The 24839-nt window shown below is 31.8% G+C and overlaps 1 protein-coding gene across 9 annotated transcripts in view; it reads right to left on the reverse strand.

Moving 5' to 3' along the window:
* Positions 1-24839, reverse strand: part of LOC134697297 (syntaxin-7-like) — a 57662-nt gene that overhangs the window by 3700 nt on the left and 29123 nt on the right. Inside the window, exons 1-11 of one of the 9 annotated variants that reach the window (XM_063559522.1) lie at positions 15740-15855; positions 14387-14461; positions 13245-13314; positions 12040-12133; positions 8857-9009; positions 7189-7241; positions 6727-6799; positions 2673-2745; positions 2343-2425; positions 1097-1176; positions 96-124 (exon numbers count right to left, since the gene is read on the reverse strand). In XM_063559522.1, the coding sequence (XP_063415592.1) occupies positions 100-124; positions 1097-1176; positions 2343-2425; positions 2673-2745; positions 6727-6799; positions 7189-7241; positions 8857-9009; positions 12040-12133; positions 13245-13314; positions 14387-14461; positions 15740-15809 (849 nt within the window). In that variant the 5' untranslated portion in view covers positions 15810-15855 and the 3' untranslated portion in view covers positions 96-99. Of the gene's footprint in view, positions 1-95; positions 125-1068; positions 1177-2342; positions 2426-2672; positions 2746-6726; positions 6800-7188; positions 7242-8856; positions 9010-12039; positions 12134-13244; positions 13315-14386; positions 14462-15739; positions 15857-24839 lie in introns of those variants that run through there. The other 8 variants (XM_063559546.1, XM_063559489.1, XM_063559531.1 and 5 more) reach the window with 8 other exon arrangements.

Consider the following 24839-nt stretch of genomic DNA (forward strand, 5'->3'; position numbering starts at 1 on the left):
TTCGTTTTAGATTTATGAGTTTGACTATCCCTTTGGTATCTTCCGTCCCTCTTTTATAGATAGAAGTACGTAAGTGGAAGGTGTTTCAAGCCTACCTTATCAATTGTTTATAGATAGAAGTACTGGTAATAGTGTTGCAAGCCTACCTTATCAATTGTTTATAGATAGAAGTACGTAAGGGGAAGGTGTTGCAAGCCTACCTTATCAATTGTTTATAGATAGAAGTACGTAAATGGAAGGTGTTACAATCCTACCTTATTTATTGTTTATAGATAGAAGTACGCAAGTGAAAGGTGTCGCAAGCCTACCTTATCAATTGTTTATAGATAGAAGAATTATAGTAAGTGGAAAGTGTTACAAGCCTACCTTATCAATTGTTTATAGATGGAAGTACTGGTAATAGTGTTGCAAGCCTACCTTATCAATTGTTTATAGATAGAAGAACGTAAGTGGAAGGTGTTGCAAGCCTACCTCATCAATTGTTTATAGATAGAAGAACGTAAGTGGAAGGTGTTGCAAGCCTACCTTATCAATTGTTTATAGATAGAAGTACGTAAGTGGAAGGTGTTACAAGCCTACCTTATCAATTGTTTATAGATAGAAGTACGTAAGTGGAAGGTGTTGGCAAGCCTACCTTATCAATTGTTTATAGACAGAAGTACGTAAGTGGAAGGTGTTACAAGCCTACCTTATCAATTGTTTATAGATAGAAGTACGTAAGTGGAAGGTGTTACAAGCCTACCTTATCAATTGTTTATAGATAGAAGTACGTAAGTGGAAGGTGTTACAAGCCTACCTTATCAATTGTTTATAGATAGAAGTACGTAAGTGGAAGGTGTTACAAGCCTACCTTATCAATTGTTAATAGATAGAAGTACGTAAGTGGAAGGTGCTACAAGCCTACCTTATCAATTGTTTATAGATAGAAGTACGTAAGTGGAAGGTGTTGCAAGCCTAACTTATCACAATTGTTTATAGATAGAAGTACGTAAGTGGAAGGTGTTACAAGCCTACCTTATCAATTGTTAATAGATAGAAGTACGTAAGTGGAAGGTGTTACAAGCCTACCTTATCAATTGTTTATAGATAAAGTACCGGTAATAGTATTGCAATAATAATCACTACTCCAACAATCAGAACAACCAGACATAGGCATTTTTTACTTCTCACTTTTTTCTGAAATAGATAAAAGAATTTATTAAATGAGCAACAAAAAAATCTTAGAAAGGAAAACGACTTATAACGTGACATACAGTATAAACATTCCTAAAAAAATCAAACGAAAACAGAATTATTTCGAAAGAAAACTATCTAGACTAAACGAGATTGTAGGTTTGTTTTCTGTGTGGCGTTACTCAAAATCTATTAGTATGAACCTGAAATTGTGGGAAATCAAGGAAGATGGGTTTGAAAATGTATACAACGAATGAAAGATGTTCGGTATGTGAACCATTGTTTATTAAGTAATTCAGCCAAATCCGGTATCCTTACTTTATACGAAACTTTCTTTAGTGATTCGTGTGCTCATTTTGAAAATTTGAGATTAATAGTCAACTTTGCTTGAAAGAGTTTGAAATCTTATTTTTATTGGGAAATAAAAATATTGCATTATATGCTAATGTGACGGCAGTGCAAAGGGACTATAATGCCTATGCTAACGGCTGAGTGTAGTAAATAGTGATAAGACAATCTTGCTGAATGATATCTAAGAGTTTATAACAAAGATTTTGAACTTAACTTTGTTAATCATATTCAGAGCATTTTTAAAATACGAAATAACTTAAACTTAAAGCATGTTATGATGTGCTGGAGGAAATAAATCTTACATTTGTTGAAATCTTTTTAGTATTTTATTTTTAGATATATGGTTATTTCAATTAGGTTTATTGTACCGAAGTGAATTAAATAGGAATTGATTATAAACCCTATTACTAAGTATTTGTATCACTGAATTAATTCATAGCACACCCGTATAAATAAAGGCAACAGTAGTATACCGCTGTTCAAAACTCATGAATCCATGGACAAAAAAACAAAATCGGGGTAACAAACTAAAACTGAGGGAAACGCAATTAATATAAGAGGAGAACAACGACACAACATTAAAATGTAACACACACAGAAACGGACTAAGCATTAGACAGACAAAATCCTATGAGAATAACAAATATAACATCAAAATACATGAATTTGGGATAAACGTGACACGTCTTATAGTAATGTGAATTCACACTCAAAATTAAGAGAAAACAAACGACACAACGGAAACACAACGTTAAAACACACAGAAACGAACTATAAAATAACAATGGCCATATTCCTGACTTGGTACAGGACATTACCTGAATGGACACAGCTCGTGCTAGGTCTTGTTTAGCTTCTTGTATATGTATAACTGCTGTGAATACATTGTCATCTATCGTATCTGTAGTGAAGATTATTTAAATATAAAAAATAACACCTTTAAAAAACTTTTCTTAAGAAAATTTGAAAAAAGATTTATTTTAAAATGCTTTATTAAATACAAACGTTCGGTTACGGTTCTTTGTGTGACACAAACCTGAACCGTTAATAAACAGCATTACAGAAAACAATTAATTAATTGACTGAACAGTTGATAAACAATAGTTTTCCATCAGATTTGTATTATTGAATGCAAATCTAAAACTTACTTATAACTTCCCCTTGTTCATGTACCATCGCACCAAGCTCCTTGAAGATCTCCTTTATTTCTGTGATGTCATACTGGAATTAATAAGGTGATAAATGTATTTGTACAATACAGAGAAGAAATGTTAGAATCATTCATGTGTTTTCCGAAAATTTCGAACTTCAATTATCTTAACTATCTCAATGATATTTGTTTTTTTTGTGGTTCATCTTTTAATTTTATCTAAGAGTTCTCATCAAAAAAATAAAAATCACAAAAAATCCTGAACCCCTATAAAAATTCAAGTCCCTAATCAAATGGCAAAAATCAAAAGCTCAAACACATCAAACGAATAATAACAACTGTCATATCCCTGACTCTGGTAGGTGGCAGCATTTTAAAAGTGTGTCTGAAGCTCTTTTCTAGATTGACCATCTTTAGGAACGCTCAAACCATAACACTTGAAAGCCGGGATACTCCATACTTGGGGACATATCAGATCGAAAAGACCTTAAGTTAAAAATATTTGCAATAACTGTCGATTAGGATCGGAGTCGAACAAATCTCGCCACGAGCGTATCTTAAAATCGCCAGGCTTTTTATCACTTTATATGAACTCATTAGGCCAATCACCCTCCTAGGCCATCGAAATTGAAAGAAGTTCGTATTATCATATGATATATGAATGATATTTCATTGTTTTTAAATAACAAGTACGGTTCGATTTCATGTTTTAAGATCAGAGGACAAAACAAAATAACCAAATTACAAATTTCGAAAATAGATAGAATCATAGAAACCACGATAAGAACTGCAATATATAATAGTAGTTATAATCAAATAGAAAATGAATAATTATCTAAAATGAAAAAAAAAACATATGGTAATTTGTCAATAAATAGGTAAAATATTAATTGCAGAACAGAAGAATTTCATGTCCGAGACAGAGAGAATTAAGTATTGTAAAGAGATGAAGAAACTAAAAAGAAAAGAGCAGAAAAATAAAAGTTACAATAAATATAAAGAAAAATACAACACAAGCCGAATCAGAAGTCCGAAAAGTGAGGTTTCCAAAAGCGCTTTATATAAAAGAAATCAAAGACAGAAAATGAAAGAACAGAAAGAAAAACAGAATCAATACAAACGTCGGTCACGAGACAAAACACAAAACGTAAGACAACAAAATAATCAAAATGATGATATTCCAAATGCAATATTTAAAAATAAGATGGCCAAATGCAGGGCACTTAAAAGGCTTAAGGACGCTCTACCAGCATCTCCAAGTAAAAAGCAAGCTATACTCAAACACTATATGTGTGAGTCACCAACAGCAAAATAATCTTTAAAACGACAGAGTCCATCTCTCTCTGAAAAGGTCTTAGAAAACATGAAGGGATTTATACATGAAACAAAACAGAAAAGAAATTATGATGCACGTAATGCTATGCATGTAATATCGGCTTCGGTCAGCGGGGAAAAACTTTCAAAAGGAGAAAAAAGCAAAGCAGCGCGTAAGTTGGGATTGCACCTACGGCATCTTTCTGGCGGTAAAAGAATTCGCACTTCTGTTTTAAGATCAGAAACATCTTGTTACGAATTCACAAAGAGAAAAACCAGATCTGACATTACTCCCGATATAACAAAGAAAAAGGATTATGATTTCTGGATATCTCCTATGGTTTCGCGCACTAGTCCCAGCAAGACAGACGTGAAACGCTCACGGATAGGGCAACGTGAATATGTTTCACATCAAATTCACCTGCTCGAAAAAGAAAAAAAAACTGAAGTATTTTTTGAGTTTAAAGCAAAATACCCAGATTTTAAAATATCACAACGTTTGTTTGAAAGTTAAAAGCCGTTTTTCGTGATGCCAGTCAAAGAAAAACATCGCAATAAATGTTGTTGTCGGCAGCATATAGAGGTACCAATTCTTTTCAATAAATGTATGGAATTTCGAAAAAATTTGAATGCAAGTAATATAGACTTGACCCAAGAGAATTTACCAGTTTTTGAACATTTAAATGACATATGTGCTGATACTTTATGCAATAAGACTGCACCGGACGCAAAGTGTTTAAATCGGTCTTGCGAGGAATGTGGAGTCGAAAAACTGTCCTTCTACGACAATGAACTAGATACTTCTAAAAATGCTCCTGACATTAAGTGGGAAAATTTGAATACACTGAAATAAACATAAAAGGCAGAAAAACAAGAACAAAACTTATGTTAGTTAGTAAAAAAGCAAAACCTAGCGAAATGTTTAACCAATTTAAATCGCTACTTGAAACTTTTCCGGCTCATCAAAATAGAGCTAACTGGCAAAGTGAACAATATAGAAACATTGTCCAAAACCTCCCAAATAATCATGCAATTTGCATACATGATTACTCTGAGAACTTCCGCTGTTCCGAACGTACTAAAATCCAGTCAGCTTACTTTCAGAGAACAGAGGTAAGCATCCACGTAACAATTTTAAACAGACATGCTATTCTTGACGGAATCGACAGTACACTAGATTCACCAGTAATTGTAAGTGAACAATTTTTTGTCATTAGTCCAGACTTAGATCATGACCGTCACTATACTAGATATGTCCAAACCCTCATTTCAAAATATTTGAAATCCATTTCTGCTGAAATTAAGATAATGCATGAATTTACCGACGGTTGCAGTGCCCAGTACAAGAGCCGAAACTGTATGGGCGATGTGTGTACACATAGGTCCGATCTAGGATACGATGTTTTGATAAGAAACTATTTTGAAACCTCGCATTGCAAAGGTCCACACGATGCTGCCGGTGGTTTTCTAAAGAATCAAGCGGACTACGCCGTGCTCCGGGGTAAAACAAAAATTCAGACGGCGCGTGATCTTTATGATTTTGCACAGAAAAATCTCCAGATTCCACAGAGTGGAATATATAAAAAACGCCTATTTAAATACATTCCTGAGATTCCTCGCTTCCAAAATATAAACTTTAAACTCGTGGATCAAAATCGCAAGATACACCAAATCATAGCAACAAATCATTCTACAGATCTTCTTGTCCGACATTTATCGTGCTATTGCTGTGATAATTGTTTAAATGGAGCCATCAACGAGTGTGATAAAACACCATTTATAGGAGATTCGAAAAGAGTGAAAATGATCCAAAATGATAACTCCAATTCCGAAATAAATGAAGTCCAATGCAATTCAAATGATAATACAATTGAAGACATTGTTGAAAAGGACACGATAATTGCGGTTTTGGCCGACGATGTCGATTATGAGTAGTATCTCTTAAAAGTGTCAAAAATACCACACATTATAATTTTTTTTATTTCAGATTACTGGGGTTGTTCATTTAACCAAGATTCTAAAGTTGTGAAAGGACTATATTACGAGAGGATAAAAGATCAACCGTTTATTTTCAAACTTGTGAAGCGTAGAACTGCGATTTGCTATTCATCTGCAATACGGTTCATTTGTGCTGAAATTGAAGGAGACAGTAAAATTGTTGTTGTACCTGAGGAGTTAAACCTCGATATTATACAAAGCTTGTAAACATATCAGATGAATATAATTATTTTTTCACGCAATCATTCTCTTACTTGATTTGATTACTCCGTTGTAAACAATAGAAGTCTTTTTCATTAAAATCCTTTCACTTATCATCACACCCATTCCCCCCCCCCCCAAAAAAAAAAAGATAAAAGATAAAAGCACAAAACACAAAAACTATGTTATTTAAGCAACATGAATTGCTTCCTCCCTTCCCTCTCTTCTTAAATTTAAACGGGTGACCAACGCATTATATAATATACTATAGGCATTATATTATCAACCAAATACCTATTTTGTATTGTTTATTTTTGCTTGCGTAACTACCAGTAGGAAATATTTCATACATATTCAAGACTTTGCAGTATCCATATCGATCAAAAATGATTACAAACAAAACGAACAAAGTATACTCGATTACCGACGTAAAACGTTAAATTTTGACGTTACCAATTGGGACGCAATATCGTGCGTAACGTCATAGTTATTAATGATATCAAATAGTAAGGATTTATCTCATATTAAGTTAAACTAACCTCTAATTCTTTTATTGCATTCTCTCTTTCCAGAATAGTTTCCAAATCAACATTTTTTTCCATCTTTGATAGCCTGAGTAGAAAATCAAAAGCATACCTGTAACTGTCTGCTTCGAAAAATGATCTACATATGATATACTAGTATATGCATTGTTTTTCAATACAACGTGACCTTTTCTGTTTGATTTCAACAAAATCTTCACTATAGCGCTAATTTAAAAATATGGTATACTTACTAGTTTTTGGTGGGGTTCGTGTTGCTTATTCTTTAGTTTTATATGTTGTGTCATGTATACTATTGTTTGAGTGTTTGTCTTTTTTCATTTTTAGCCATGGCGTTGTCATTTTTTTTTTTCGATTTATGAGGTTGATTGTCCCTCTGGTATCTCGTCCCTCTTTTATTTCCATGATCATTTTTATAACTGTTAACACGAGTTAAAAAAACACGATTAAACGACTTACTTCTGTCGTTTAATAGACGGGACTTTATCTTTAGGTACATCTTCAAAGGGAGACTGGAATTAAAGAGATAAAAAAACTTTTTTTCTGAATTCAAATTATTCACATTCTCACATAAAGCCGTCGTCAAACAATAAAAAAAATATTTTGTGAAATGTCTAGTTCCGGTAAAAAGATGATGCACTGTATTTAATTTATAAGGAGGTGAAAGATTATCGACAACGATTTAAAATAGCACTACAACAAAGGATTTAGGAAAAATCCTGTTTATTAATACCTGACATTATCGGATGTTAATAACAAAATTCTAAGTAAAGGTTTTCCTAATTATGAACTTGCCTGATATAAGAAAATAAACAGCTGCGCCATGAGCGCATGATACGCCCGACGTCTTGTGTGGAAGTTTTATGCAATAATCATAAATAGTTTTTGAGAAATTTTTAAGCAATAACCATATATTGTTTTTTAGACTCGGCGGGACATGTGAAACCTCCAACCCTGTTTTGTTTTTTTACAAAAAACTAAATATCACTAAAATAAAATTTTGAATCAAAACCAAAAAGTATACAGATCTTTAGATTAATATAACAAAGAAGTGTGTAAAGTTTTAAGCAATAATCATAAATTATTTTTGAGATACGGCGCGACATGTAAAAAAAAACTCCCCTGTTTAACAAAATACTCAATAACTCCAAAATAAAGTTTTGAATCATCACCAAAAAGTATACAGATCTTTAGATTAATATAACAAAGAAGTGTGTAAAGTTTTAAGCAAAAATCATCAATTGTGTTTGAGATACGGCACAACATGTAAAAAAAAAACCTCCCCCTTTTTTACAAAAAACTCAATAACTCAAAAATGAAATTTTGAATCATCACCAAAAAGTATACAGATCTTTAGATTAATATAACAAAGACATGTGTAAAGTTTTAAGCAATAATCATAAATCGTTTTTGAGATATGGTGCGACATGTAAAAAAACCCTCCCACTTTTTTACAAAATACTCAATAACTCAAAAATAAAATTTTGAATCATCACCAAAAAGTATACAGATATTATTATTGATATAACTAAGAAGTGTTTAAAGTTTGAAGCCATAATCAAGAATCGTTTTTGAGATACGGTGCGACATGTGAAAAAAAACACACCCCTGTTTTAGTTACAAGGTGCCGTAACTCAAATATTTTCACCAAAAAGTATACAGATCATTTGGCCATCATAAGAAACAACTATGTTAAGTTTCATGAAATTTGGATAAGTCGTTCTCAAGTTACGGTGCGACATGTTTACGCCGGACAGATAGACGGACAGACAGACAGACAGACGGACGGACAGACAGACGGACGGACGGACAGACATCAGTATACCATAATACGTCCCGTCAAAATTTTGACGGGCGTATAAAAAGCATACAGTACGCTACATATTTGTATTTAGATATCACATTGTAATAGATCGCTACTTAAGATCTTTCAATAAAAAAAAGGCCGATGTGTTATCATTGCCAATGAGGCAACCGTCCATCAGAGACCAAAATGACGTTATTGTATGCAGCTAGAACTCACCGTATGGCTTCAAACAATGATCAAAGTTCATACGGTATAGTAAGTTATGAAAAAACCAACCTGCCACAATGTTAAACAATTTAAACGAGTAAACGATTACTGACCTGTATTGAGACCTTAAATGATGATGAATGTGCTCTTGCTCTTGCTATACTGGCTCTTTCCTTTCGTGCAGCAGTTCTCTGTGAAGCTTGGAAACTTTTAACTGCATTACTGAATTTTTCTGCATACCTACCACTCTGAATTTTAAGTTTTAACTGAAAAAAAGGAAGGTTAAGTTGTAAAAAAAAATATATGATATACCGGTACTTTAAATGAAAGAGTTATAGCAGCATACCAACAGAGCACATCGTATTTAAACAAAAAATCTATGATCCTGTTGTGTTATGAATGCAGATGCGCTCGCGTTATATATTCATGTTGATATGTTTGCTATGTTATTGATCTTTTGAACTGCAACCATCTAAACCTTTTTTTTTTTTTATTGTTATGAAGAATGAAACAAATAAAAAACAGAGACAAATGCATTTAACTGCCTTTCACTTGATATCAGTTATAATCTCTCTTCATAGTTTTCTCAATAAAAGCAACAGTAGTATACCACTCTTCAACTGTCATAAGTCGATTAAGCGAATCCGAGTTACAAACTAAAACCGGAGGGAAACACAGCAACTATTAAAGGAAAAAATCGGATCAACAGAAACACTAAACTGTAACAACAACAAACGCAAACATGGATAGAAGCGGACTTTATGATAACAACTGCCCTATTCTTGACTTAGAGCAGGATATTTTAAGACAAAATGATGGTATGAACCTGGATTAATGGCTAGCCAAGCCTCCCGCTTATATAGGAATGTTAAAAAATAACAAAAATGACAACACTACGTTACAGGAATACAGTATAAATAATAAGATAAACAATAAGTAAAAACTTGAAGATTACTCAGGACATAGTGATACATGAATAAGTAATGTTATAGAACATTACAACATGTAAACCACAGAATAACAATGGACACCTCCCATGAATTTATGACAGCCCACCAAACAAAGTATGAACTGTGAGTCACATGAATGTATCAACGCCACAAAGAGTGACGCAGTTTTTGTGACGTTGAAATTATCACAGGTAAACAAAAAATAAAAAGGAATTAATTTATTGACATGTACAAGAATATTAAAATGGAATTGTGTTTGTAATGGTCGTATGTCATTTTTATTTTCTAACCATGTTGGTTTTATTTTAAATCAAAACTGCGTATAAGCAAAAACGTCTATATTTGCTTTAAACTTAAAACGATATAAATGAATTAGCTGGTCTTTTTATCATAACATTCACATACATTTAGAAAATAAAAACAAAATAAGTGTAATATAAGGCGAGATCATGTAAGATCAAACAGTAAATACACCTGAGAACTGTTAATACAAAAACACTGTAGACGAACCACGAGTTACTCCACTAAACTGACTTTTAAGACATATGTGAAAATAAACTCATCATAGATACCAGGTTTGCACTTTATATTTACGCCAGACGCGCATTTCGTATAAGTATGACCATATCAATGATAACTCAAGTCAACACAGAAGAGCTGACTTCTGGGCAGGTGATACCATCGGGGAATTAAAACTCCACCAGCAGTGGCATGGAACCAGTGGTTGAAAATAAACTCATCATAGATACCAGGATTGAAATTTCATATTTACGCAAAGTTGGACAGCATTGGGGACCAAATATTCCTAAAAGGTTTGCCAAATACAGCTAATTAAGGTAATCTATTCCTGAGGTAGAAAAACCTTAGCAAATCTATCGAAAATAAAGAATTTAAACCACAAACTGTATCAGTGGCTGAACGGACTTAGAAAAGAAAAGTCATAATTAAATACATGAATGTTGAAACACATCGTATATCAATGGGAATAATTCACACTCGGCAAGATAGACATGTTCGGGAGTATTTCACGTTCGGAACTTACCAGAACAAATGTCGTTGATAATGATTAAATTATAATCCTGGTACCTTTGATACCTATTAGTATTAACACAGACACATCGTATAGATCAACCAATTCGTGATAGTGTCCAACAAAATTACGGGGTGTCATTTGTAATCATAACGCTGTTGGGGCAGCTCCGCGTAAAGAGCAAACTCCTGTATATGAAGTCCTTATAGTGTGAACATGCACGAGCATAACGTATCAATTATATGTAAACACCATACGACGGGTCAGAGTGTATGTTACTGTTAGGAAATCATCCCGTTTGTCATAGATATGAAGACGTCCATCTATGTTAATAATGAGGAAAACATCAATGTATAAAGCAGTCTTATGTAGACGAAACGCGCGTACTAAATTATAATCCTGGTACCTTTGATAACTATATTCAGTAATATTCTTAATCGCAAGTTCACTGGGATATATTAAATGCAAGTACTGACTAAAATATGGGTTATTGAGTGATAGGACAATATAAATATATATGAGAAAAAAGTAAGAATTTTGCAAGGCGATTTTTCTTTTTGTCTTTTAGAAGATTCTGAAAGAATTCTGCTTCATTTTACAAAAACAAATCGGCAAGTAGTGGTGCACAATTAATACCCATTGAAATACCGATTATCTGTTGAAATATCAATCCTACAAACCCCAAAAAATATATTGTCCATAAAAAAGTTCAGTATTTTGATAAAATTAACTTCGGTATACTTTCTGATAGAATCAGTCTGGTTCTTCACAAAATATTATAACTCAAAAAAACAAAATTATTTCTACGGTTCCCATTTTCATAGAATAAGTTCTGTTTAATTATATGGTGAAGTCGATCTTTCAATTAAACACCGGAAATAGTAGTGTTAAGTGTAAAAAATTGAAAGGTCTTACACGTAATGATGCTGCAAAACTGCAGAGATTAAGGTGTAAGATTTAGCAGTAGACTTTTGAAGAATCCACATCTGATTGATAACACTGGTTGAAAATATCTCAACACAATATTTTTGAAGATCACCTTTTACTGTAGAAAGAAGAGTATTAAGCATTATAGAAATATGTTTATTATTGATGATCTACACTATTTGATCCTTGGACAGATCGACCATCGTAAATTGTTCTAGGGAATAAACTGTTCACTAATGTTCTAGAGTGGAACTTTCAGAATATCATATGCTACCCTAAAATGTCCTTCCAGTACTGATGTGTAACTGTTATAATCTGTTTTAGGGTAGAACTGCACAATACTGTTTAAAGGGGTAATATGTTTGTTAAAAAACTGTCTTTATATTTACCTCGTCTAAAGGGGGTACCTTTAACCGAGAAAATCTTTTCAGATTTGCAGTAGTTTCTTTTGCCAGTTGATTGGTATAGTGAGTTAACCGATGCCTAAAAGCGTAAGTCACATTTATTAACTTAAGAAAAATACAAAAAAAATGAGAGGCGGAATAATGAGTGTGTAAATGTCAATTTTATTTATAAACAGGAAATGTACAGATAAAACACCGGGTCACTTTCCTTTTCTTAAACGTTATTTACATTGTTTTGCCGGGGCTTATTATAGCTGACTATGCAGTATGGTCTTTGCTAATTGTTGAAGGCCGTACGGTGACCTATAGTTGTTAATGTATGTGTCATTTTGGTCTTTTGTGGATAGTTGTCTCATGGGCAATCATACCACATCTTTTTTTTTTATAGTGTGTAAACTATCGCTTTATTCATATTTTTGTAGGAAGTGACATATCCTATCTAGTTTGTAAATTTGTACTTTTCTTTAATTACAAGTTGTATTCTCAACTGAGTTACCTATTTATATATTTTTTATATATTTTTTTTATATTGAAAAATCGTTATTGTTCTTTAATTATTAAAAATCTTATATTATTATACTTCACATTAAAATGCCATATTTTGATTGGCTTATACGAAGGTGTTAATTTACTCTTATCACATGGCTATTATGAAATTAATCTGTAAAAGGCAATAATGATAGGACATTCAGTATAATAATTTAAATAACACATAGCTGAGAGGGTGATAGAGTGATTGGTACCCCTCGAAAAGCATTATCAACCTTGGCTTCGCCGCGGTTGACAATGTTTTCTCGGGGTAACAATCTGCTCTATCACCCTCTCAGCTATGTGTTATCTATTTACTATTATTTCTTTTTTTATTTCGTTGTTATTCTTTTTTAACCTCGTTATGTTCTTGTCAATGAATTACGCCCACTGGTCCTCTTTAACTTTTATTTCCTGCATAAACCGTTCTGGATGTTTATAACATGTTTTCATATACTTCCTTTTCCTGTATGCATTGATATAAAATAAACTGGAAATAACATGAGATTTAACTATAAAACCATAAAACCAAGTCAGGAATATAACAGTTATTGTTCATTCGTTTGATGTGTTTTATCATTTGAATTTGCCATTTGATTTTCCGTTTTAAATTTTCCTCGGAGTTGGTTATTTTTGTTATTTTACTTTTTATAAATGCTTACACTTTATCTCTGGTCTCCTGTGAATCCTTCTTGGTTCCAATACGACTGATTAACTTCTGGATCTGAGATACTAAATATAAACAACTTGAATATGTATTTCTTGTATTTATACAATACATTAAATGAATAAACTGAATGTATTTGAATGATTTTACACTAGTAATTTCGGTGGCCCTTTGTAGCTTGTTGGTCAGTGTAAACCAAGGCTCTGTTTATAATGGTTTACTTTTATAAATTATAACTTGGATTATTAGTTACATAGTGTGCTAGTGACCTAATACGGTATATATGGGGTCAGTAAAAACCATATGGGGTGAGATTTTTTCTCAGTACTGTTTTTCTAAAGGGACGTAACACTACTACTAACCGTGTATGAAATAAGCTCCGCCTCCTTATTACCTTACGTGGAATATAAAGGGACGTAACTCCACTACTAACCGTGTATGAAATAAGCCCCGCCTCCCAACTAAACTAATATTAAATATACACGGTTTCCACGAGGACGCTTTTAACCAATCATATTCCTAGAAATGTATAGGAGGTAAGATAAAGAGAGTTGTCTGATTGGCACTCATACCATATCTACTTATATATAGTTAAAAGCCTTGTAAATGTTTTCATGAATTATGATAACCATGCTATGTAGTATGTACAAAACAAATGTAGTTTAATTATCGTATTCATTCAACTCAGAAAAGGAGAATACTTTTGGGGGATTATGTGTCTTACTTCAAATACTATATGTTTGGCTATTATCCTACACTGAATCATTAATTGTACATGTCCATTAAGGGCCTTTTATTTGAACAATGCTTATCCTTATCCTTATTCTTATTTAAGTTTGGTTCTTTTTTTACTGTGTATTTAAGCTTTAGAAACAAATCCCTGATATTCTTTTTAAGCTTGAAGCTTGTATGAATTAATTTCATGTAAGGAGTTTCAGTAACCTGTTGTACAATTGAATTGTAAATGCAGTATCTTATAGTTTTGATTTTCTATTGCAATCCAAATATACTAGTTTTCTATATTGTGTGCTTCATATATTCTGTTTTTAAAATTGCTTACCACTCATTGACTTGTATTGATGTTTTATTTATTCCAATAAACCTAATTAATAACTAGTATATGTTGCCTTTACTTACCATTGTGTGTAATTTTCTGTATACTATGTGCAATCGTTTTTGATATTGTGTCAAAATCAGATTCTCCTTCGGTAACTATGAAATAACAGAAAAGTAGTAAACAATTATGGTATAGAGTTAAAAAGATGAACACAACCTCGTACATATTACTGATAATCTTTTATTTGCGCGCGCAAAATATTAATATGCATTAATGTGTAAGATAGAGGCATTGATAAATACTACAGAGAAAGTAGGCAACACGTTTGTACAAATAACGATCAAAGGTTTATTTCAAAATAATGCACTGGTTGAAATAATTCGACAGATAGGCAATCATCTAACAGCATTGCTTTGGTGAATGAATCATATCATATAAACTGGTTAATATATAAGCGCATTTAAACTCCTTCTCAACAAAAAAAATCTTACACACTGTCACAAGAAAAGTTTGATGACAGATGTTAAGAAGGCGAAATACATAACATAAAATTATTCCAAAACTTTTGAAAGGGCTATATATCATGCCAAATTCCTTCATGATGTGTAAAGTACCATTGTCACATTTTCAAAAGGAAAGACTTTACTAATACTTTCTTTTTTGTTTGTTGAAAAGCATTATCTCAAGTATCGGTAAAAATTGAAAAATAAAATCAAATGAATTTAGAGTGTTTGTTTCAAATGTTCAGCAGATAGATGTAATTTCAAGTTTTCCGAAATTATAATAAATCAATTACTATACCTGCAAACGATTGCATCTGACATTCATTACAGATTCAATATTGATTCATACATTTTCAGTAATATTACAGAATTTTTGCATATAATAATTAATGTCAGATTTTTCTCTATTATTTTATCACAAATAGTAGAAATGAATTTACAAAAACAGATCTACTATTTTTATGCCTTACCTTCCTTAATAACAGTCTGGTCGGGGGTTAATCCTTCTCCACCAGAGGAACCTCTACCATACGCTGTCATGCTGATATTTTTTATACTTTACCTTCCTTAATAACAGTCTGGTCGGGGGTTAATCCTACTCCACCAGAGGAACCTCTACCATACGCTGTCATGCTGATATTTTTTATACCTTACCTTCCTTAATAACAAATTGGTTGGGGGTAAATCCGACTCTACCAAAGGAACCTCGACCATACGCTGTCATGCTGATATTTTTTATACCTTACCTTCCTTAATAACAGTTTGGTCGGGGGTTAATCCTACTCCACCAAAGGAACCTCGACCATACGCTGTCATGCTGATATTTTTTATACCTTACCTTCCTTAATAACAAATTGGTTGGGGGTAAATCGGACTCTACCAAAGGAACCTCGAACATACGCTGTCATGCTGATATTTTTTATACCTTACCTTCCTTAATAACAGATTGGTTGGGGGTAAATCCTACCCCACCAAAGGAACCTCGACCATACGCTGTCATGTTGATATTTTTTATATGTTAACAAAATGTTATAACAAGCTTCCGGAAGACAATTCAAATATATATATTTAATTGAACAAACTTTATACCAGTGTTATGCTCTGTACCGAGATTTAATTGAGAAAACGCCACTTTTAGAACTATTGATTTTGTCTTAGTGGTTGGTGTTTATTGGGAAAGGAAGCTGGATTTACCGGAAAAAAATCCCCACTTCAAACAAAATAACTGATTATTGTATCAACATATTAATCGTTCAGTTCAAGCATACAAATGAATCTAGTTACATGCCAAGAAATTGCCTCCGTTGAAATTCTGCAAACACCCCATAGAGCAAATTACATGGATGATTAATATTGACCATTTGGTATATGACCGTGTTCTAAGCGACACGTACATGAAGGTCATAAATTAATTTCTCGAATGAAATCAAATCTTTAGCTACTAATGACTGCCGTAGGAGGTCGACCGGAATTTTGAGCGAGGATTTCTTGGCATGGGTAACATAATAATATGAACCCCTTGCATAAAGAAACAAACAAAAAACAAACACACACACATTAATCAATCAATCATGTTTCTTAGGGTGTGGGGGGAGGGGGAAGACCGTTTACAATTGCTTTTTTTTTTTTAAGCAATTGATTCATATTGTAAAAATATTCAATATGCGTTTTAACCATTCGTATGTACCCCTGGTGACCTCCTTTTGCCCCCCCCCCCATTATTTGTTTTACCCTCCACTTACAACTGCTGAATGAAGCTGTGTGCTAACTATCCTTTCAAAGGAGAAGAACGACAACTCTGGGTTTTTTTTTCTTTAATATTTTATTTACATAGATCTCTTTTGAAAAAAATTCCACATGCTTGTTATCTGATATACTCTGAAACTACAAGTCCAATCGACCTCACAATTTGCAGTCAGCAGGGCATACATGTATTAAAACTTCACAAAACAACGTGGTGCAGCTACCTTCCAAGAATTTCCGTAGAGAAAAGAAATTGCAATGCCGTTAAAATCGCTCTCTATGTCTGCTCCTATATTATAATAAAATCTGTGTTACAAGCTGCTATTGAGAAATGTACTTTGTAAGAAAAAAATCAATAATCGTGTTTTAAAGTTACACAGGATAAATTAAATCCAAAGCATGCACTGCTCATGAACTGTGATCGAAACGTCAATTTCCTACAATGACAAAAGAAATATACATCGTGTGTATTCCCTCGTTATATACATGTTGTCTGTCTAACGTCTCCACCTAAAAAGAAAGAAATATACTAAGTTTTCGCTATTATAAAGCCTCGTCACGTGACGCCACAACCTAGCGCGACAAAGCGCGGGACCTGAAATAAAATAAAAACTTTGCTAACTAAATATAAAACTTAACCGTGATATGTATCTTTTTTTCTTGTCAGAAATGTGACCAACTTCAGTGGTTTATTCTTCTTATCATAATAATATGATAATGGAAAATGTATAAAGCGCCATAACAAAATAAATATATATTCAAATTACAAAAAGTATATAAAAAAACAATTTACAATGGATGGCTCGATAATATGTATCGGCATGTTTTGTCTATTTTTGTCACAGTCTTGATGTCATTAAGTAATCATTGAGATGACCCCCCGAAGAATGCCAATTGTAATATAACCCCGATATAAACATAATTATAAAAAAGCAACCACATACAATTGTTTTTTCTTAGTCTATTTGAATTCGTATTGCAGGTTAAAAATATAAAAGAAAAGAAGATGAGAAAACTCTTCACAAGAGACAAAATGACACAGAAATAAAAAACTATAGGGAACCGTTCGGCCTTAAAAAAATATTCAAAATCATACCTCATAGTCAGCTTCTTCTTCCTTTATAGTACAGGCCTCCCAAGGGAGTATTATCGTACTATTTTATGTCATTGTTCGATGTGAGAACAATAAATGTGCGGGTATGTGCGAATTATCTACAGTGAAATGGTGATTTTTAAAATAACGTTTAAAAAAGGCATACAAGGTCCTGAACTGACAAATGTAAAACAATTCAAACGAGAAAACTAACTGCCCAGTTTATATACTAAATAAAGAAACGCAAACAAATATGTAACACAGCAACAAACGAAAACCACTGGATTTTAGGCTCCTGACTTGGGACAGGCAACTACAAACCGAATATGGCGGGGTTAAACATGTTAGTGGGATCGGCCAACCGAGTATGGTACAGCTGAAACAGCATAACCCCATCATTTTCTACATAAGAAAATGCCTGTACTAAGTCAGGAATGTGACAGTTGTCATCCATTCTTTTAATATGTTTGAGCTTTTGATTTTGCCATTTGATTAGGGACTTTCCGTTATGAATTTTCCTCGTAGTTCAGTAGTTTTGTGATTTTACTTTTTTCATAACAGATTGAAGAAAAACTGCAATTATACAGGTGCGCAGTAAGTACCCTCCGGAATTTCAAGAAAATTTTGCCTGAACGTGAAAGTGCCATCAAGTGGCAATTGATGTGGTCTGCATGAACATATTCATAATCAAAGAATCGAACATTAAAAGGAATCAGTTTCGAATAACATTTTTTTTTAAACTTTATATTCCGGATTTATTAAGTCCTTTCCTTCTTTATTTCTCCCTTTTAGAATTTTCAAGCGGTGTTCCGAACGCATACGATAACTCCCGAAACTTTGAAAATATCACAAAAACAACAGGTGCACGTGATTTATTTTATTTTAAGTTAAACATTATTAACAAGTTTATATTTATATGATGGCATATATGTGTTGTCGATGTACGATTGAAAAATGTACTTTATCCCATCGTTTCTACAATTAGAATTGTAAAAAAACTTAAAAGATGAAAAGTTTTTTCTTTACAAAAGTACCACCAATATAAAAACTGAGACGATTGGTCACTACCGATTTATCGTGTAATGTATGGCAAGCCGTTTTGCTATTTATTCTTACTTCAAGATATCTCATGAACTTTATAAGATATCTTATATAGTTTATAAGATATCTTATATAGTTTATAAGATATCTTATATAAAAATTGTTTATAAGATATCTCATATACTTTATAAGATATCTTATAAACTTTAGAAGATATCTTTTAAAGTATATAAGATATCTTATTAATTTAGGAGATATCTTATATAAAATAAAAGATATCTTATTTAATATATAAGATATCTCATAAAAATGAAATAATATAAGATATCTTATATATTATAGGAGATATCTTATATATAATAGGAGATATCTTATATATAATATGAGATATCTTATTTATTTTATAAGATATCTCATACAGTTTATAAGATATCTTATATAGTTCATATGCTATCTCCTAAAGTTTATAATATATCTTATATAGTTTATAAGATATCTTGTATAGTTTATAAGATATCTCATATAATTTATCAGATATCTTATATAATTGTCTTTATAAGATATCTCATAAACTATATAAGATATCTGATAAACTATATAAGATATCTTATAAACTATATAAGATATCTTATAAATTATATAAGATATCTTATAAACTATATAAGATATCTTATAAATTATATAAGATATCTTATATGAAAATTGTTTATAAGATATCTCATTTACTTTATAAGATATCTTATAATCTTTAGAAGATATCTTATAAAGTATATAAGATATCATATAAACTTTATAAGATATATTATATAACATTAAATATATCTTATATAACATTAAAGATATCTCATATAACATTAAAGATATCTTATATAATATATGAGATATCTCATAAAAATGAAATTATATAAGATATCCTATATATTAAAGGAGATATCTTGAAATTCGAATAAATTGTAAAACGGCTTGCCATAGTAATGTGAGTCTCCACATATTTAGCTACGCTATTTCGTAGTTTCGTATTTAACAGTAGCAGACGACATATATCACCACCACATCACTGAGACTACTATAACAGTATCGGATATAATTAAAAATAAATTAAAAACAAAATTGAATTAGTGGAAAAAGGAAAATAATTTATTTTTATTATAATTTTGTTTAATGAATTCTTTATTTGCAAAGCAGTAGTTACATGCTATAGCAAAACAAACATCTGTACATTGTGACACACAATAAACAACAGAGAACAATATAATAAGATACTACAATAGACAGACGATCAACTTATTAGATGTGATCTAATCTGCCAGGCAGATTTCAAATAATTACATAATTTTCCAACTAAAGATCTAGATTTTGTTTGATACAAATACATAAGTTTTGTCACATTTGGCCATGAACAGTAATAATTTGGTAAAAACTGCAGCCGTACATGTCTATACACAGGACACACTAAAGTAAAATGGTACTCATCTTCAACACTTTTCATATTACAGCAAGTACATAATCTGTTTTCTCTTAGTATATTTGTATAACGCCCCACCTCAACATTTAACTTCATAGTACCACTACGTAGCTTTGTGAAAAAATGTGAATTATAGTTATAATCTACGTAATCTTCAAAAGAAAAATCTAATTTTAAAATTCTGTACATAGTAAGTTTCTCACAATCCTGTATAGATGCAAACCAGCTTTGAATATATTGATCTTTTAACCTAGTTTTTATTACATCTAATGATATATTTATATATATTGATATATAGATATCATACACAATAAGTGGTTTATGAGTTACAATTTTTAACCAGTATTTTAAAACTTTTTGTTTTCTAATTACATTCATTGGCAAACGTTATCACTATTCATATCTAGATTTTATTTTTAATTAGTTTATAGTTCGTTAATAAATTGTATTTATGCGGCGACTCTTGAAAATGCAAATGTGATTTATCTTATCCATCTTACAGTTAGGTAAATTAAAGAAGAACAATCCTAAGAAATTTTATTCTGTATTCAAAAAAAGGAGAAAGGTCAACAGTGATCTAACAGTAACTGATTTTTTTAAATATTTCAAAACTCTAGTATCTGATAGTAAAGAGCACAACAGAAGACCAGAAATGCCAGATAATGTGTGTATTTTTGAAGAACTGGATATGGATATAACCATTGATGAACTTATTAAAGCTATACATGACTTAAAACGCGAGAAAAGCCATGGTCCAGATGGTTTGTTAAACGAATTTTTCATTGAGTTTAAGGACCTTGTGCTGCCTTATATATGTACTATTTTCAATGCCGTTTTGAGCTCTGGATATTTTCCGTCCACTTGGTCTGATGCTATTCTAGTGCCAGTATTTAAATCCGGGGATGCGAACGACCCAGCAAATTACCGTGGTATAAGTCTTGTCAGCAATCTAGGTAAACTATTCACTACTATTTTGAATAGTAGATTATTAAAATGGGCATCAATGAACGATATTTTATCTGATGCACAATTTGGTTTCCGTAATGGTTACAGTACAGTAGATGCTGTGTTTTGTTTATATTCTGTCATACAAAATTCTTTTTGTAAAGGTAATAGATTATACTGTTGCTTTGTTGACTTTTTAAAAGCGTTTGATACAGTTGATCGTCTATGTTTGTGGTACAAGCTTTCTAAATTAGGAATCAGAGGGAAATTGCTTAATATTTTAAAATCAATGTATAACAATGTAAGATCTTGTATTAGATTTGATGGATTTAATTCAAAATACTTTTCTAATAATCTTGGCTTAATGAAAGGGGAAGTTCTTTCTCCTATTTTATTTTCATTTTATGTCAATGACTTTGAGAATGAATTTATTAATAATGGTAACTGTGGACTTGAATTTCAGGACATAACACTTTTTTTATTAATGTATGCTGATGATATGATTTTGATGTCAGAATCAATCCAAGGCTTACAAAATATGTTAAATACTTCATCTGGTTATACTGAGAAATGGGGTCTTTCGGTTAACACAAAAAAAAAACCAAAGATAGTAGTTTTTCGTAAAGGTGGGAAAATTAGTCTTACTGAGACATGGATTTATAATGGTAAGCCATTAGATATTGTAGATCATTTTTGCTATCTGGGTGTGTTATTTCATTATAATTGTAAATTTTATATTACTCAAAACCACTGTGCTGAACAAGGCAGGAAAGCTATGTTTAGTATGAGGAAAAAGGCATTATCCTTATACCTGAACACTGTCACTTCTATAAGTTTATTTGACACTTATGTATGTAGTATTTTAATGTATGGTTGTGAAGTTTGGGGTGTTCATAGAGCACCAAATGTAGAAAAAGTCCATTTGGACTATTGTTAAACATTACTAGTTGTCAAGAAATCCACTTCTAATGTAATGGTATATTATGAATTAGGAAGATTTCCATTGTTATATGAGCGAAATTTTAGGATGCTCAAATTATGGACTAAAATTCACGGTAGTGAAAATTGTATTATAAAGTCTTGTTACAAAGAACTAGTAGCAAATAGCAATAAATGTAAAAACTGGGCTACTTGTATTAAAACAATTTTATATGATCTTGGTATGAAATATTAATGGGACAACCAATGGGTACTTTGTTTGGATAGTTCATTTTTACAATTAACCAAACAGCGAATATATGATCAAGCTAAACAAGAGTTGCATTTTACGCTTGAAACATCACCAAAGTGTAGATTATATAAGTTTATTGTGTCAAATGTAGAATTACAATTTTATTTACAAAAATGTATTCCTGTAATAGCTCGTAAATGGATAACGAGAATTCGCCTGTCCTCACATTATCTATGCATTGAAACTGGTCGTTTTTATGGAATAAGTATAAATAGTAGAATGTGTATTGTGTGTGATAAAAATGTAGTAGAGGATGAATTTCATTTTATTTTACAATGTACAAATTATAATGATATACGTAAAAAGTTTATCAAGAAATATTATTGGACTAGACCGTCAACTTATAAATTAGTACAATTGCTTTCTGTTGAAAACACTAAGGAACTTTGTAATTTAGGAAAGAACTTACTCTATGCATTTAAGTGCAGGAATAATATTTAAGATCTATATGTTTATTATATGTAGTCTGAAACTCACAAACTGTATAATATGTAACTGATATTTCTGACGTTTGTTATTTATGTGTATGTTAACGCTATACAACTTGTAAACTGTATATTTATGCATATTATACTGATAAACTGTATTGTTTAAGGTAAATAAAGAATTGAGGTACATTGTTTTGCTACAGGTCCGTTAATTGTATCTAATATACAAATATTTTACCTGTAAAGACAGGTAGTCTCAATAGCATGTTAGATGAATTTGTTTCACAGCTGGGTGCCCACAAGATACACGAGGCTCCGTTTATTGCAATAAACTTGTATACTTGTAGGGTATTTTTACAGCTGAGTACCCAAGTTACAGTTTATTGTAGTAAACCTTGTCAATTGCACTTCCGGTAGGATTCAGGAGGGTATAAATGGGGTTTTACAAGGGCAAAAAAATGTAGAGAATGGAGAAAAATGGACCGACAAACAAAGAATAGAGACTGTTAAAATTTAAAGAATAGAGAATAATAACACAGAAATAATCAAATCAAATATTTTATTATAGTAAATAAAGAAACACCACCTAGTACCTCATTCAGATTATCCACCGTAAATTTTATTTTTGAATCCATAGTTTTTTCGGTTTCAACCCCCTTTCACGATCTTTTGTCTTTTTTTTTTTAATTTCCAGTTTGATAATTAGGTGTGCGGTTTATTCCTTATCACATAGTAATGGCTTTCTAAAGATTCAGCTTATAAGGATGCCTTTCATAGTCAGTAATAAATGATAATTAAAAGATTTCCTTTTTCAATCAATTTAGATCAAGATTTTGCAAACAATGTAATTAGCGGCAATTACAGTAGAGACACAAAATTTCATTAAATAGGTTAAATGACTAATTTCCTTAGGTAATAGATCTGTAAAGAGGTTATAACTTCACATAAGCTAAACTGAACCCCTGCTGTTGGTTCAATCTTCAATCATATCGAAGTATCAATCAGCCAGTTGACATATAAACCATACAAATTGATATGATATTCCCCAAAAATCCCCGTCATTTTTTAAATTCACAATAATTTTTTTGATTATTCTGCATCATATATTGAATCTGACGATGACTACGTCTCATCGGCAAAGACTGCAAATTCCTTTACCAAATACTCCTTGCAGAAGAAATACCATTTGAAACGAACAGAAAAGATAAAAATGTAGTGATCCCTAATATCTCAATCCTTTTTTTTCCGGCTGTAAGCACGCTGTTGCAGCTAACGTTTTCCAATGCGTTATCGAGACATCTCTAGTATATTCAAACTACTGCAAATTATAACCAGGTGCTTCGCAATTTGGTCACAATATTCAAGCTTGATTCTGTCTGAATTTGGATTGTGATCAAATTTTTGACATAATATAGGTTTGTTTTTGTCACAAAATTGATGTGGTCAAAGATCTAACAAATCTATTGCACACTACTGTGCAATTGAAGATTTCTTCTTGAAACTTTTCAAAATTCGAAATTTGAAAAAAAGGAAGCCCTCCAAAAAATGGTAAACAAAAAATCCCCCCTCCCAACTTTTTGAAACCCCCTTGGAGCAATATCCCTCAAACTCAATCCCATGCTTTCCATTGCAGTATTGAACCTTGAATTACAATTTCAGAGAGATCCATACACTTAAACACAAGTTATTGTCATGATTGTTTGGAAACTAGAAACATGCTTCTTTTTTACCCTTTTTTTGGCCCCTAATTCCTACATATTTTGGGCAATTAACCAAAAACTTAATCCCAGCCTCCCTTTTGTTATATGGTACATTGTGAAACAATTTCACACAATTAAACATATTAAGTTATTGTCTTGAAACTAGAAAAATGCTTGTTTTGACCCCTTTTTGGTCCTTTAAAATTCCTAAACTTTGGCCCCATAACCCCTAAAATGAATCCAAACCTTATACTTGTGGTTTTAAACATTGCGGTATGATTTCAGAGCAATTGAAATACTTCTACACAAGTTATTATCCTGAAACTAGAAAAATGCTTGTTTTGGGCCCCTCATTCCTAATCGGTTGGGACCATCATCCCCAAA

Source organism: Mytilus trossulus, chromosome 1 (genome assembly GCF_036588685.1).
Source record: "Mytilus trossulus isolate FHL-02 chromosome 1, PNRI_Mtr1.1.1.hap1, whole genome shotgun sequence".
Lineage (NCBI taxonomy): Eukaryota > Metazoa > Mollusca > Bivalvia > Mytilida > Mytilidae > Mytilus > Mytilus trossulus.